The sequence below is a fragment of the Manacus vitellinus genome, unplaced genomic scaffold (genome assembly GCF_001715985.3).
Source record: "Manacus vitellinus isolate BGI_N305 unplaced genomic scaffold, ASM171598v3 scaffold_11_pilon, whole genome shotgun sequence".
Lineage (NCBI taxonomy): Eukaryota > Metazoa > Chordata > Aves > Passeriformes > Pipridae > Manacus > Manacus vitellinus.
The window spans coordinates 1,337,886-1,350,294 of record NW_021938895.1 but is presented as its reverse complement, the minus strand read 5'-3'; the positions used below and the strand labels follow the sequence as shown (position 1 = coordinate 1,350,294).

Genomic DNA, 12,409 nt, shown 5'->3' with positions numbered 1-12,409 from the left:
AGACCAAATCTGTTACACGGTTTTAAAAAGCTCAGATTATAAGCTTTCTCAAAAAATGAAGGAGAACCCCAAATTTCACCTAGATTGTTGTTGCAGGATCTTTTGCTCTTGAGAGTCACATCACTTGTCAAAATTTGTTTTGGCTCCTCAAAGTTTCAAGGATAAAAAGTCATATTGATGTGATGGTGAGTAACTTGGTCTCTCTTATTTCATTCGTCAGAAGACAGGTCAAAATTGTATAGTAGGAGCCTTTATTTAATAGAAAATTGTACCTAATAAAAAAAGGGATGATATTGCAGTAGTAGACTAACTGGTGATGAAGCAGTAGAGCCAGGGTACAGCAGTAAAACACTGTATCAGTCCTTGGGTATAAAAATCAGCTTAATATATAGATTCTTGGAGATGATGTTCCACTGGGCTGCTGTCCTGGAGAGATACTGTTGGAAAACTGCTCACATGAGATTTAAAGAACTCAGTTATTTTTAAGGTAGCTCTGTACTGGTGCACAGGGCAGTGCCATGGCTTTTTCTCTGTTCCTAAGTCCAATTCACAGTTTTCTAATATGATGGTAGAATTAGGCACTAATCCAAACTAAGTTTAAAATTATCTCAGCTTTTTCTCCTCGCAAATGAATCTGTGCATTTGGAAGGGAAATCAAATTATTCAGCAAGAACACACCAGTCTATCACAGAATCAAACAAGTGGTAAAGCTAAAATAAGAACATACGTGGTTTTTTTTCCTTGTAGAGACTGTATTTCATTCAAACAGCTCAAAGAGAGGAAACAGGGCTTTGTTAAAATACTGTTGCTCATCCTTGCTGTGCCACAGGATAAGACAGACAGCCAGGTTTGACTGTGAGGACCTGTGAGCTCTTACATTAGCACGGGAAGTGATTAAAAAAGAACAAACTCATGAGCAAAGTTCATTGATTTTTACCCAGAGCTCGGCCATAAATATCTTGTGCTTTTCAGTTACATAATGCTTTCCCTGGTGAAGATCTCACATGACATATGTGCAATTCTTATTTGAAGTCCTCTCAGGGGTACGGAAAAGTTTCCTTGTTGAAATCTTACTGGGGAAAGTGCCTTTTAATAGTGTTTAAAATTTGAAATGGGTCAGCTCCATTCAATCAGGACTTTCTCTGTGGTTATTACTTTATATCTTAAATCGCATTCAGATACATAAACACACAGACACACCACTTATATCGAAAGAGTATTCATGCCTTTTTCTTTTTTTTTTTTTTTTTGGGGGCCAGAAATAGTAACTAAGCTGTTATCCTGCTGAGGTGGACCAATGTCAAGCAGCCACAGATCATTGGGTCATAGATATGTACAGATGATTTGCATGCAAATAGGCACTCTGGAGAAATTATATTTCAATATTTTTATACTCCAGTATTTTTTTCTTCTAAATAAATGAAACATTTCTCTCTCACCATGAACAAGGTAGAATCTGTCACCAATTAACTTAAGGAAATGGTAGGTCTTTTGGATATTCTCTTCAAGCCTCTCCAAGGATGAATATCCATACCCTGAGTCACTAGTGGTGGCAAGGAAAACAGTCCTGGCTTTCCTCAGCTAAACCTTGGATTGTTGTTCTCTGCGACTGTGACAAGATGCTGCTCTAACCAGAGCACTGAAAATGACAGTTTTAGACTCTTTGTAGCTCATCCCAACCTGATAAGAATTTCACAGGACAGCAAAAAGGCATGTTCACAGCACGTAGACTCCCCTCTCTGCCAAATCTGATTTCTCCAAGAAAAAAGGGAAAATCAAATCACGAGGAGCATTTGGCACTGACAAGGATCTGTAACCACTGTCCCCTGTATATACAGCTCTTAACAAAAATAGCTTCATTTCTCTAGTGGAAATTCTCTGGGGGAAATTATCTAAAGGAAAGGAGATTATTCCCACTTTTTTTAAGTGTTTTGTGTATGAATGAAGTTCCCTACTAAATTGCTAAACTTCTACAGATGGTCATGGGCCCTAGATCATGCCATCTGTGGAGAATATGGCATGTTTATCCTGTTAAATCATGAAAACAAGGGCTGGATCCTGCAGCTCTAGAGCACAGTTGAAACCTTTGTTCACAGAAGAAAATTAGTAGGTTCTGCATTTTGGTCTGATATATTTCCCAGCTGAAGCAACTTCCATATCAATGGCTGTTGGTCATTCCCATTTTTTTTTCCTGATTGTCTTGTTTCTGACACAGGTTTTTCAGGTGATGGGCAACAGCCACCTGCAACATCTCATTTCAAAGTCTTTCTGTGTCCATCCAGATGCTGCATAGGGCAATCAAAATGTACACAACTGGACCTGCTGGTCTTCAGGAAATTCCCTTGTGTCTCCTGATTAGCTTCATCCCAATCCCGATGGCTATAAATGCAATGGAAGAAGTGAGATTGTTCTTTTATAAATATTGTTGCACACCTGGATCTACTAAGTAACTTTAGGTATTTGTCTTTTAAATGGCTGTTGGGGCTTTTATCCTGTTTTTCCAAATGATGAAAAAAGAGGGTGTTGGTGGCTTAGCACAACCTCTATGTAAATAAATGAGAACAGTTATGGCAGAGTTTCAAGATTCCAGGACGATAAAATCCCCTTTGGACATGTTTGTTGGCTGACAAATGCTCAAATCAAGTTCAGGATGTCTCCTAGAAGAAGCTGATGTTATTTGAGACTCTGAGCTCAGTTCATTGAAGTTTGAGATATGAATATCCCCCAGTCAGTGATGTGGATTTACAGAGCATGACCTGGGTGCACACCAATCTTCAAGCTACTTCTTGGTGTGTGCTCTTGCTGTGAACACAGCTACAGAGAGCAGGGAGGTAGGATAAGGTGCAGCCCATGAGCACACTGTAGCAAAAACATTTCTTAGATCTCCTGGCCTTTGAGCTGAGTAAGTTTTTTTCAGAACATTGACATTTATCCCATTTCTGTGGTGTCACAGTAGAAGTGTTTTTTCATTAAACACTAACTTTAATTCTTTAAGTCAGCAGATCCCCTACCTCTCCTCAAGTTGAAAGCTCAGCCAAGTAAATGCAGTTTGTCCATGCAGTCCTTAAATAGCCTTCACCTTAAAGAGGGAACTAACAGCAGGTGGGTTTTGCAACTCCTTGGACAGCAGTGATGAGATTGTCTTCAGTGGGTCCATATCACCCCCACCAGCCTCTTACCTGATTTCTGACAAATGTGGGGAAAATAAAGTCACTAAGGCACCACTTAAAATCTATTACAGGAAACACTAAGATGTCCACCAGAAGAGCAGGTGGAAATGGACAAAAACCAGTCACAGATTATAGGTAGATGATGGTTTAGTTTAGGTCAATATTACAGTGTCTCTTGCTGAAGTAATTGCATTTTGTTTTTCCATTTGAAAGCTTACAGACTTTGTTCTCTAAGACTTTACTTGATTACTATACAATACTTTTATTCTTTCCAGTGCGCAAAGAACTCATAGGGGTAAACACTAGAAGGAATTCCAGAGAATTACATGCAGTTAAACTGTCTTTGGCTAAAGTGGGACTTAAAGAGGAGCATGGTTGGCTTAAAAACTTGACTCTTTCCTATTCTGCTTTTATTGCATGAGCATTGCAAAGCAGGAATAAAATGCAGAGGCAGAAGCTTTTGGTTGAGGTGTATCCCAAAGTTGCAGAAAAGCTGTTTACAAGAGATAACAGGGCTCTTCTCCCTTCTACAAGGACCAGTGAGCTTGTTTGTACTGCTCTGGTGATAAAAAGGGCTTACTTTTGCTAAGATGGATGATTTGCATACACCTAAAAGCTCTACCTATTATCCTGTGAGAGCAATAAGAAAGAGTAAAATAGCAACAATTACATGTCTGTTTTTAAGTCTCAGATGGCGCTTACAAAAATTGTTAGTGATAAGTCATGTATGTTTATTGACTTTTCTTATGTTATTGTGTTTTTCTTGCTCCCCAGCAGTTCTCTGTGCTTACTCACAATTGGGCACTTGAGGTGGCTGCTCCTGCCAGCATAAAGTCCTTTACCAAATCTTGCTCTGAGGGTAAGTAGGTGTTAAGCTTCTGAAAAAGCCCAAGAAGATGACTGCAGACATGGCAGTGTGTCATTTCAGTTGTCTTTCCTCACAGAGGATTCCTTCTAGATTTCAAAATCCAGGCTGTAGCTGCGAGTACACCTGTATTTGTGTTCACTCTTTGCATAGTGCCAGAAGAGCATTAGGAAAGGGCACTTCTAAAGAAAGTTGAAGAGAATTGAGTGGAGTCTTGGGTATTAGGAAGGAATTCTTTACTGTGAGGGTCTTGGGGCACTGGCACAAGTAGGAACCTTTAAAGATCACCTCATTCCAACCCCCCTTCCATGGGCAGGGACATCTTCCACTATCCCAGGTTGCTCCAAGCCCTATCCATCATGGCCTTGAACGCTTCCAGGGATGGGGCAGCCACAGCTTCTTTGTGCCAGGGCCTCATGACCTTCACAGCAAAGAAATTCTACCTAATATCCAATCTAAACCTGCCCTCTGCCAGTTTAAAGCCCTTACCCCATGTCCTGTCAGTACATGCCTTGAGAAATAGTGACTCTAGACAACTATGACATTAGTTGATGTAACTGCAGTGTTAAGTGTATTCATCTCTTTGCCTTGTCTGTAACAAGCTGAATTATAATCCCTGCCTTGTGGCCCAGGATCTTTTTTTCCTTGTATCAAATTTTTACCACTTTTCTGTGTTACTGAATTTTAAGGTGTCTCTTCCACTATTTGTGAATGGTAATTTTGGTGGTTTCCATTTCCCCATTTTCTGAAAACTGGATATATCCCTTTCAACTTCATGAATCCTCTTTATTTTTTTTGCCACAGATGATGATTCACAGTTACAACATTACTCAGTAAAAGGCTGTGCTGTTCCTGCAAAAGTCCTGTGTGCTCTCTTTGTTGTAAGGAAAGGCCACATCACCTAAGTGATGATTCCAGGAAAACTAGCATGTTTTCTGTTTCAGCAAGAGAGCCTGTTCCCATGCCTTCCCCTTCATTTTGCCCTCCTGTTGAGAAGGTTAAATACTTCTCTCTCCTCCAAATCTTGCAGAATGCACAAATGGTACCGAAATCTGAAGTGAGATACATGATGCTAAGTTTGCCACAATAATTGCAATTCATGCATGAAGGGCCAAAGAGGGTTCAAAGAGTCAAAATCAGGGAATGTTCCTCAATGGAAAGGTCTGTTAGCTTCAATTTCCCTAGCTAAGGGAGCTCCTGGGTTCCTTTGCACAACGATCCATCCACAGCAGCCAGACTGGAGGGGGTGTTTGGTAGATTGAGACTGCAGAAAGCAGTAATCTCTGAGCCACACCACAAGTTAAACTCCAACATAAACCGTGTGGTTTGTACTTGTGTTAACACTGATCCACAGGTTCTGATCATTTTGACCTTGGCACGAGCTGCAAATGTGGGTAGAACAATTAGTACATAACAAATTCCTACAAGAAACTCCCCTATTGTTTGTTTTTCCTGTGTACAACTAACATCTCCTGCAGTTGCCTGAATATTGAGAGAGTAGGGACTTTGTTTGCAGCTTGAGAACTGACCAGATGAAAGCCACGATTTGTGACTTTTATAATTAATTTACATTGCTGGTTTTTTAGTTATCAGGAAGTGGATACTAAATCACTGAGTAACCAGAGGTAGCCCTGTGCTATTGAACTGACAAGATGAATTTATTATTTCCTCACAATGGGCCAAGGACAAATTCAATGAACAACTGCAACCCAACTTACTATCTGAAACACAACACCCCTTCCTGGACAAGCCAACACTGGAGGTACTACTGTGAATTGGGAGCAAATAAATGGGTATATAAAGAAAAATAACCTCAGTGGAAAAATCCAGTCTCTGAAACATTCATGCCAACCTGTGAAAGACACAAGTTTTCATGCCATAGCTCATTAGATGCCATATAGTCCTTAGATACTTCCCATTTACCTCTAAAACATGCATAGAAGCAATAAATAACTCCTATAGGACTGGATAAAAATCTTTTACACTGGTTTGTTCAACAGATCTGTCTAGATCTGCAATGACTCCCAGTGTGAACCTGCTGGAATAATCTAAGCTCCAAGGGTTAAAGCTTGGTTTATGACTTAGTGTGGTCAATATTATGTCAAAGTCATCTGGATTGGTTTTGGGTTTCAAATGCATCCATCCTTATGTTTATTGATTATAGAAAGGATGGTCCAAGGCTAATCCAGGAGACAGGGCCAAAACCAAGACTAGAGACAGGCACAGATGAGACAGGCTGAGCCAAAATGGGGCTCCTGGGGCCATGGGCAGGTGGTGGGAGAACCTTCAAGGGGAGTTGGTCAGGGACATTAACATGAGTGCCCTGAGTACACTAAAAACTCCTCAATGCTCATTATTAAATACTAAGTTTGGATGACTATTGATATTTCTGGTGATTTTTGTCTGTCCAGCAAGCTTTCTAAATTTTTTGATGGCTTCTGCCTTATCACAAGTTTTTTCTCCCAATCTTTACACTCTACAGTTTGCTTTCATTTCACTTTTCCCTCCTGGTCCTTTATACACTTCATTTCCATTGCCTCTTCTCTCCTTTCCGATTTATAAACTGATTTCTTCAGGAACACTGATGTGCTCCAATCTGTGGAAGAAACAAGATTGCTGCTTCCAACACCTTATTTATTGTGGCCGATTTTTTTTACCTCTTCAATCACCCAGCATTTGTCTGCTTAGGAACATGGAATTTTTAAGTCATTGAGGACTTTTCCTGCAATTGTAGGTAGGCTAGTACATACCACCTTAGATAAATGTTTTCCCCTCTATTTGTGAAGTTTTTATGTCCCTCTTCATCAAGGGTTGGACTTGATGATCTCGGAGGTCTTTTCCAACCCAGTTGACTCTATGATTCTGTGATTGATTCTGTGATTAATTCCAATAGAAGGCTGCTGCTGACTTTTCCAGTTTTAATTTTTAGAACTTTTTTTTTCACCAAATTTGGTAACACAGTATATATACCCTTGATTTTGTGCTAAAAATTAAGAATGAAGACCAAGATGTTGAGAAACATCTCCTACCATAAGAAATAGTGACAGCTGCACAGGAACCACTTCTAAAAAACCCATCAACTTAAGAGTCTGTTTCAAAAAAACAGGAGATATTTTATATGTTTTCTGATACATTATTGGGTGAGGGTGGAAAATCTCCTCTGCTGTATGGCCAGAGCTGCACAGTCACATTTGCATAAGAGGTGAATCCATTCTTGCTTTGAATTTACAGAAATAATGTAATTTCTGTGTCTTAGTAGTTCTTAGAAACTCTCCCCTACTCCTCAGTGTTTCAGTTCTATGCAAAAATCACAAGGGCTACATTTTTTTTGCTGAAATAAACATCTTTTGTCCTTTTAGAAATCACTTGGTGGGAAACTTGAGTTATCATATGTGTCTGTACAAAGAGTGCTGTGTATCGCTAAATAAAAATAACATGGTTTAACATATATTTCCTTATTATCTTCAGTATACATTTCTGGAATTTGTTTCCATTGGGAAAAGACTTTTAAAAGAAGATAGGTGAATGGTTTTTCCTGCCCTAAAATAAAAATTCGTGTTTTAAAGTCAATCAATGAAATAAAAAATTTTGTGCTTCATTCAAAATTTGTCAACAAAATGAACAAAAGCCTTAATTTGATTTTAGTGTGGCAGCTTGGCTTTCCTCCTTTACTTCCACCAATTTATGCAGAAGTGGGAGGTAGAGCAGAAAGCAGAGGAGTGTTATTGACACAAAACAGAAAGTGACAAATGTCATTTGTTTTGAAATGGTCATTTCCATCACTGTGGAAAAAAATCCCCAGGAATGTGATGATAACCATTTTAAAGAGTCACTTTCAGTTACTCACCTGCTGAGCCTCGGGTTGCCCATCAATAACAGACTGAATAGTTAATATGGGCCGTTTCTTCAATGTGGGGGGAGAGCATTTCCATGTCGATCTGCTGCCCTAACTTTTCCTAAAAACTGCCTTTCTGCAGGACTTGTTATTGATGCTGGTGACAGAGTACCTCTGTTAGTCCTAGGGAACAGCCCAGTTGTGGCACTGCACAGACCCCAGAGCAGAAGACTGAGCCCAGTGACCAGCCCATGAACCTTCAGGTGTCACCAGCCAGTCGGCGTGGGAGGGAGTGTCACCTCCTTCCTTGTATCTCCTGGTGCCCCCTGTCCCCTTGACTCGTGGTCAAACTGAGATACAATTACACTGGAGGTGTGGCTATCAAATGTGATACTATATTTAACAGGTCTCAGTGCTTCATAGGTTCTTTCTCAGCGTTCACTAATTAATCTTCCTTACCCTGAATGTCTTGGATTATCTCTGTGCTGCAGTCGGTGGGTCTGAAGCTCAAGGTTAAATGTCTTGCTCTCAGCCCAGAGCAGAGATAGTAGCTGTCAAGAAACTTCTTAATGAGAAAATTCATCTTCTGTTTTTCCACAGTTTAGCTGTGGCCCTTACATTTAGAGGAATGCAATTTTTGGCAGCCTGGCCTAGAAAACCAGGAGCAGCCCAGCGGTGGGAAACATCCTTGTCCTGTTCCTGCTCTGATGGACCTTTGCTGCTTGGTCTTGCTCAACCATCTTGCCAGACTTTTGGTTTTTTGGAGGCATTCTGACAGCACAAATTTCTAATGGCACGTGAAGGTTTTCAGCCCTTGCTTTCCATTTAGTATAAGGTCCTGAGGAAGTGGCCTCAAGTTTCTCCAGGGGAGGTTTAGGTTGGGTATTAGGAAAAATTTCCTCGTGGACAGGGTTGTCAAACACTGGGACAGGCTGCCCAGGAAAATAGTGATGTCACCATCCCAGTAGGTGTTTAAAAGGTATGTGGATGGGGCACTTTGAGGACGTGGTTTAGTGGTGAGCGTGGTGGTGCTGGGTTAAGGGTTGGACTAGATGATCTTAGAGGTCTTTTCCAACCTTAATGATTCTGTAATTTGCTGCTTAACCTGTTGTTACTGCAGGTGAGATATGTTAAAGACATGAGTGAGGCAAGTTTGATGGAAGATTTGTTCTAACATACCAACAGCTGGAGAAAAACAGGTAAGATACAGGCCCATACCTCTCAGCAAGGCTTTGAGATACTGGAAGTGAAAGACCTCCACTGGGCTTAGCCCAGAGGCTGATTCTCAGGTAGCCAAATTAGATAATGGTACTATTGCAGTTGGTGCATTTTAAATATCAAAAAATGTTCTTTCTTCAGAAGCTGTCAGACTGTTAAGTTACTTCATAACATTTGTTCAAAACTATGTTTAAAACCCTTGTCATGTAAATTGTCTGCTGAAGAGCTCTTACACCACTCCCCACAGATAAGACTTAGACTTGTACCATAGTAGTTGCTCTTATCATCTCTCAGCATATGTGCTTCTTGTGAGTATATCTGGAACCAGAACAGAAATTGTAAGAAATTCCTGGTGTTATTTGTTTCATGCCTGGACTAACACCTAAAACGTAGCACAATGCAGCACATTCCAAAAGCATCTGCTAGTACCATAAAGGAAACAACTGTCAAGACATCAATATGAAAAATAAATTTGTGAAAATACAGTCAAAGAACGAAGAAAAATTTCACTTGAAATACTGGATCTCAGTGAATGTCATATTGCTTTTACCATATTGCTTTTACCTCATCTGTGTTTGATAAGCCCACGTTCAGCAGCATCTCAGTCTTTCCAGGGACATGAACAACTAAGTGATCCAAGCACTCCTTGGTGCCTGTGCTAAGAAAAAGGAACATCCAGGTAGCATTTAATCTCACCTGCTATTTGTTCTATTCCACACTGGTAGGGAAGCAAAATCTTATGAAATCCCCTATAGAAGTATAAAAGTTGTGCCTGGATACCCAGCAGTAACCAAGTTGGGTGCCTGGTGCTCCAGGGAGGCACTTCAGGTTGCAGAAGATCCCTTCCAGTTCCTGCTGCTTCCATGCTCAAACACCATAGCCAGATATCCAGAGCACAAAAGCTGGATCTTTGGGGAGGCAACTCTCTCAGAAATCTCTAATAATAAAATAATTCCTTGTTAAATATTCATCAGCCCAGAGAGAGAAGGAGGAAAGAGGAAATGTGTGTGTGTGTGGAAGGAGTTTTAACATCCATCTCTTTGGTTTAAAGCAAAAAATAAATCTTGAAAAATAACCCAGAAAACACCTGAAAGTTTTTCCAAAATCATGTATATTCCTGTAAGAGAGTTGAGGTTTCATAGAATAGTGTTTTCCGAGGAAACCATAAGTTTCTTAGGAAATTTCCACACAACTTTGGTTTGAATTACACTTTCCACAAATGACAGAATGGTTTGGGTTCGAAAGGACCTTAAAGATCTTGTTGTTCCAAGACCAGGTTGCTGCAAGCTCCACTCAACCTGGCCTTGAACACTTCCAGGGATGGGGCATCCTCAGCTTCTCTGGGGAAAACTGTTCCAGGGCCTCAGCACCCTCACTGTCCAGGATATTTTCCTGTTATCTAGTATAACCCTGCCCTCTGTCAGTGTGAAACCATTCCCCCTTGTCCTGTCACTCCATGTCTTTGTAAAAAGTCCCTCTCCAGCTTTCTCAGGGCCCTGCATTGTGGCACAGTCTTGATGGTGAAACTGAGCTTCAGGCAGGGAGAAAATCAAGCCTACCAGAATTAGTCATGAATATCCTGGAAACCTTAATTTGGTGCTATCAATTGCTTTAATATGATAGTAATCTGACCAACAGAGACAGGATGAGACAATAGAGGGGAAGAAACCACTCCCAAACAGCTTCTATATATAGTGATTATTTATTCAGCCAGTATTAACTAAGAAATTCTGTGCAAGCAAGTGTTAAAATCAGGCCATGGTAGGCCCAGAAATTTAATATCTAAAGGAAGGAGAAGTCCTTTATACGGGTAGCAAAATGAAAAAGCGAAGCAGATCAATGTCTGGGTATGGCTCACCCTCCTGTGTCTTGAACCAGAATTGCAGTCCTAAGGAGAAAATTATTTTTACTGGTCTAAAATAGGAAGGGAAGGTGACAAGTAGGATCTGCCCTGCTCAGGGCTGGTATATGTGACTGGAGAGCTATGGGAGACCAGCAACAATCTTGAGGAGCACTTGGAGTGCCTCTGGGGCATCCTAGTGCATCCTGAATGGCACCAGGATGTATCATTTTGGGAAAGCATAAGGAAAAAGATTAGTAGGAAGGCACCGTTTATCACCTGCACAAACAGATTTATCAGAATCTTTGTGTTTAGATCACAAAGTACAAGTTGTCAGATTCAATGTGTGCGTCCTATTTCGCCTGTACAAAACTTACATCTCTCTTTGCTTTGTATTTCTCTTCCTGTCTCATCCACAGTCACATGAAGTGTAAAAGAGCCTCAAAATATCCAGCAAGAATTTTCCAAATTAAAAAAACCAAACCCTTGATTTACAAATAACTTTGATTAAAAGCTCTGTTTGTGAACCAGTGGTAAATCATGTGTTTATTTAGCAGGAATATGTTCCACTGACAATCAGCAAAAAGGTAACAGAAGAAAGTTTAGTGGCATTTAATATATTATGCAAAAACCCCCTGAAGTGTCTTAAAAGTGTTTTTCCCATTAAAAAGAAATTAATCAGTGGCAGATCCACTGTAAGGAAAGCCACAAAATAACACCTTAGTAGCTTAAGCATAATTTTTACAAAGTCTAAAATAACATCAGAACTTATTTTGGGGTACTAGTCTAATTTAGGACTAAAGTAATGGTCAGATTCCAGATAAAATTGTTATCTATAGGTCAATCTGAGCAGATGCACTGAGGGTGAATACACTTCACAGTGAGTTCTATGCTTCTTCTATGAGTCTCACAGCAGCTGTAATGACATCCACCAGGACTTTATATGATTTGAGTGGTGCATTTGCAGGTTGCAGGACACTTCTGCTTCACCAGTGAGTGGCTACAGCCAAACAAAGCTTTCAGGTTCTTGCAGTTTCCAAGGAAGTCTTGATACTTGCAAGGATTGGCTAGAATAAAAGAGAGAGAAACAAAGACGTGAAATATTAATTGAAAACCAAGTTTTGGTTTGATACTTCTGCATTTTCCAAAAAGATTTGAGTTTTTCTTGTCTGTATAACCTTTGTACTTTTTCTCTGCTGTTAACATTGCTTGAATATTATAGGAAGGGAATGCAGGTGGAAAGGTGGGCATCAACCACCTGGTTGAGATTGGAAGGCACCTCTGGAGGTCATCTGGTCCAACACACCCTTGCTCAGGGTTGTGCCTGTTCTGGTGGGATATTTAACCACTGTTATTGCAAGGGGTAGGTAATGAAAGGGGCAGCTCTAGGATCTTTCATCCAGATTAGCAAGAAATAACTATGCAAAAGCAAAATGCTACACAGGATCAACATCACTATCTGAGGTAATGCAATGTTTGTT

General features: G+C 40.2%; 1 protein-coding gene across 1 annotated transcript in view; it reads right to left on the bottom strand.

The window, feature by feature from the left end:
- Positions 1–11,742: 11,742 nt before the first annotated feature.
- Positions 11,743–12,409, bottom strand: part of CRISP2 (cysteine rich secretory protein 2) — a 35,026-nt gene continuing 34,359 nt past the window's right edge. The window contains exon 8 of the mRNA XM_029965812.1: positions 11,743–11,995. Coding sequence (XP_029821672.1) covers positions 11,868–11,995 — 128 coding nt within the window. The 3' untranslated portion in view covers positions 11,743–11,867. The remainder of the gene's footprint in view (positions 11,996–12,409) is intronic.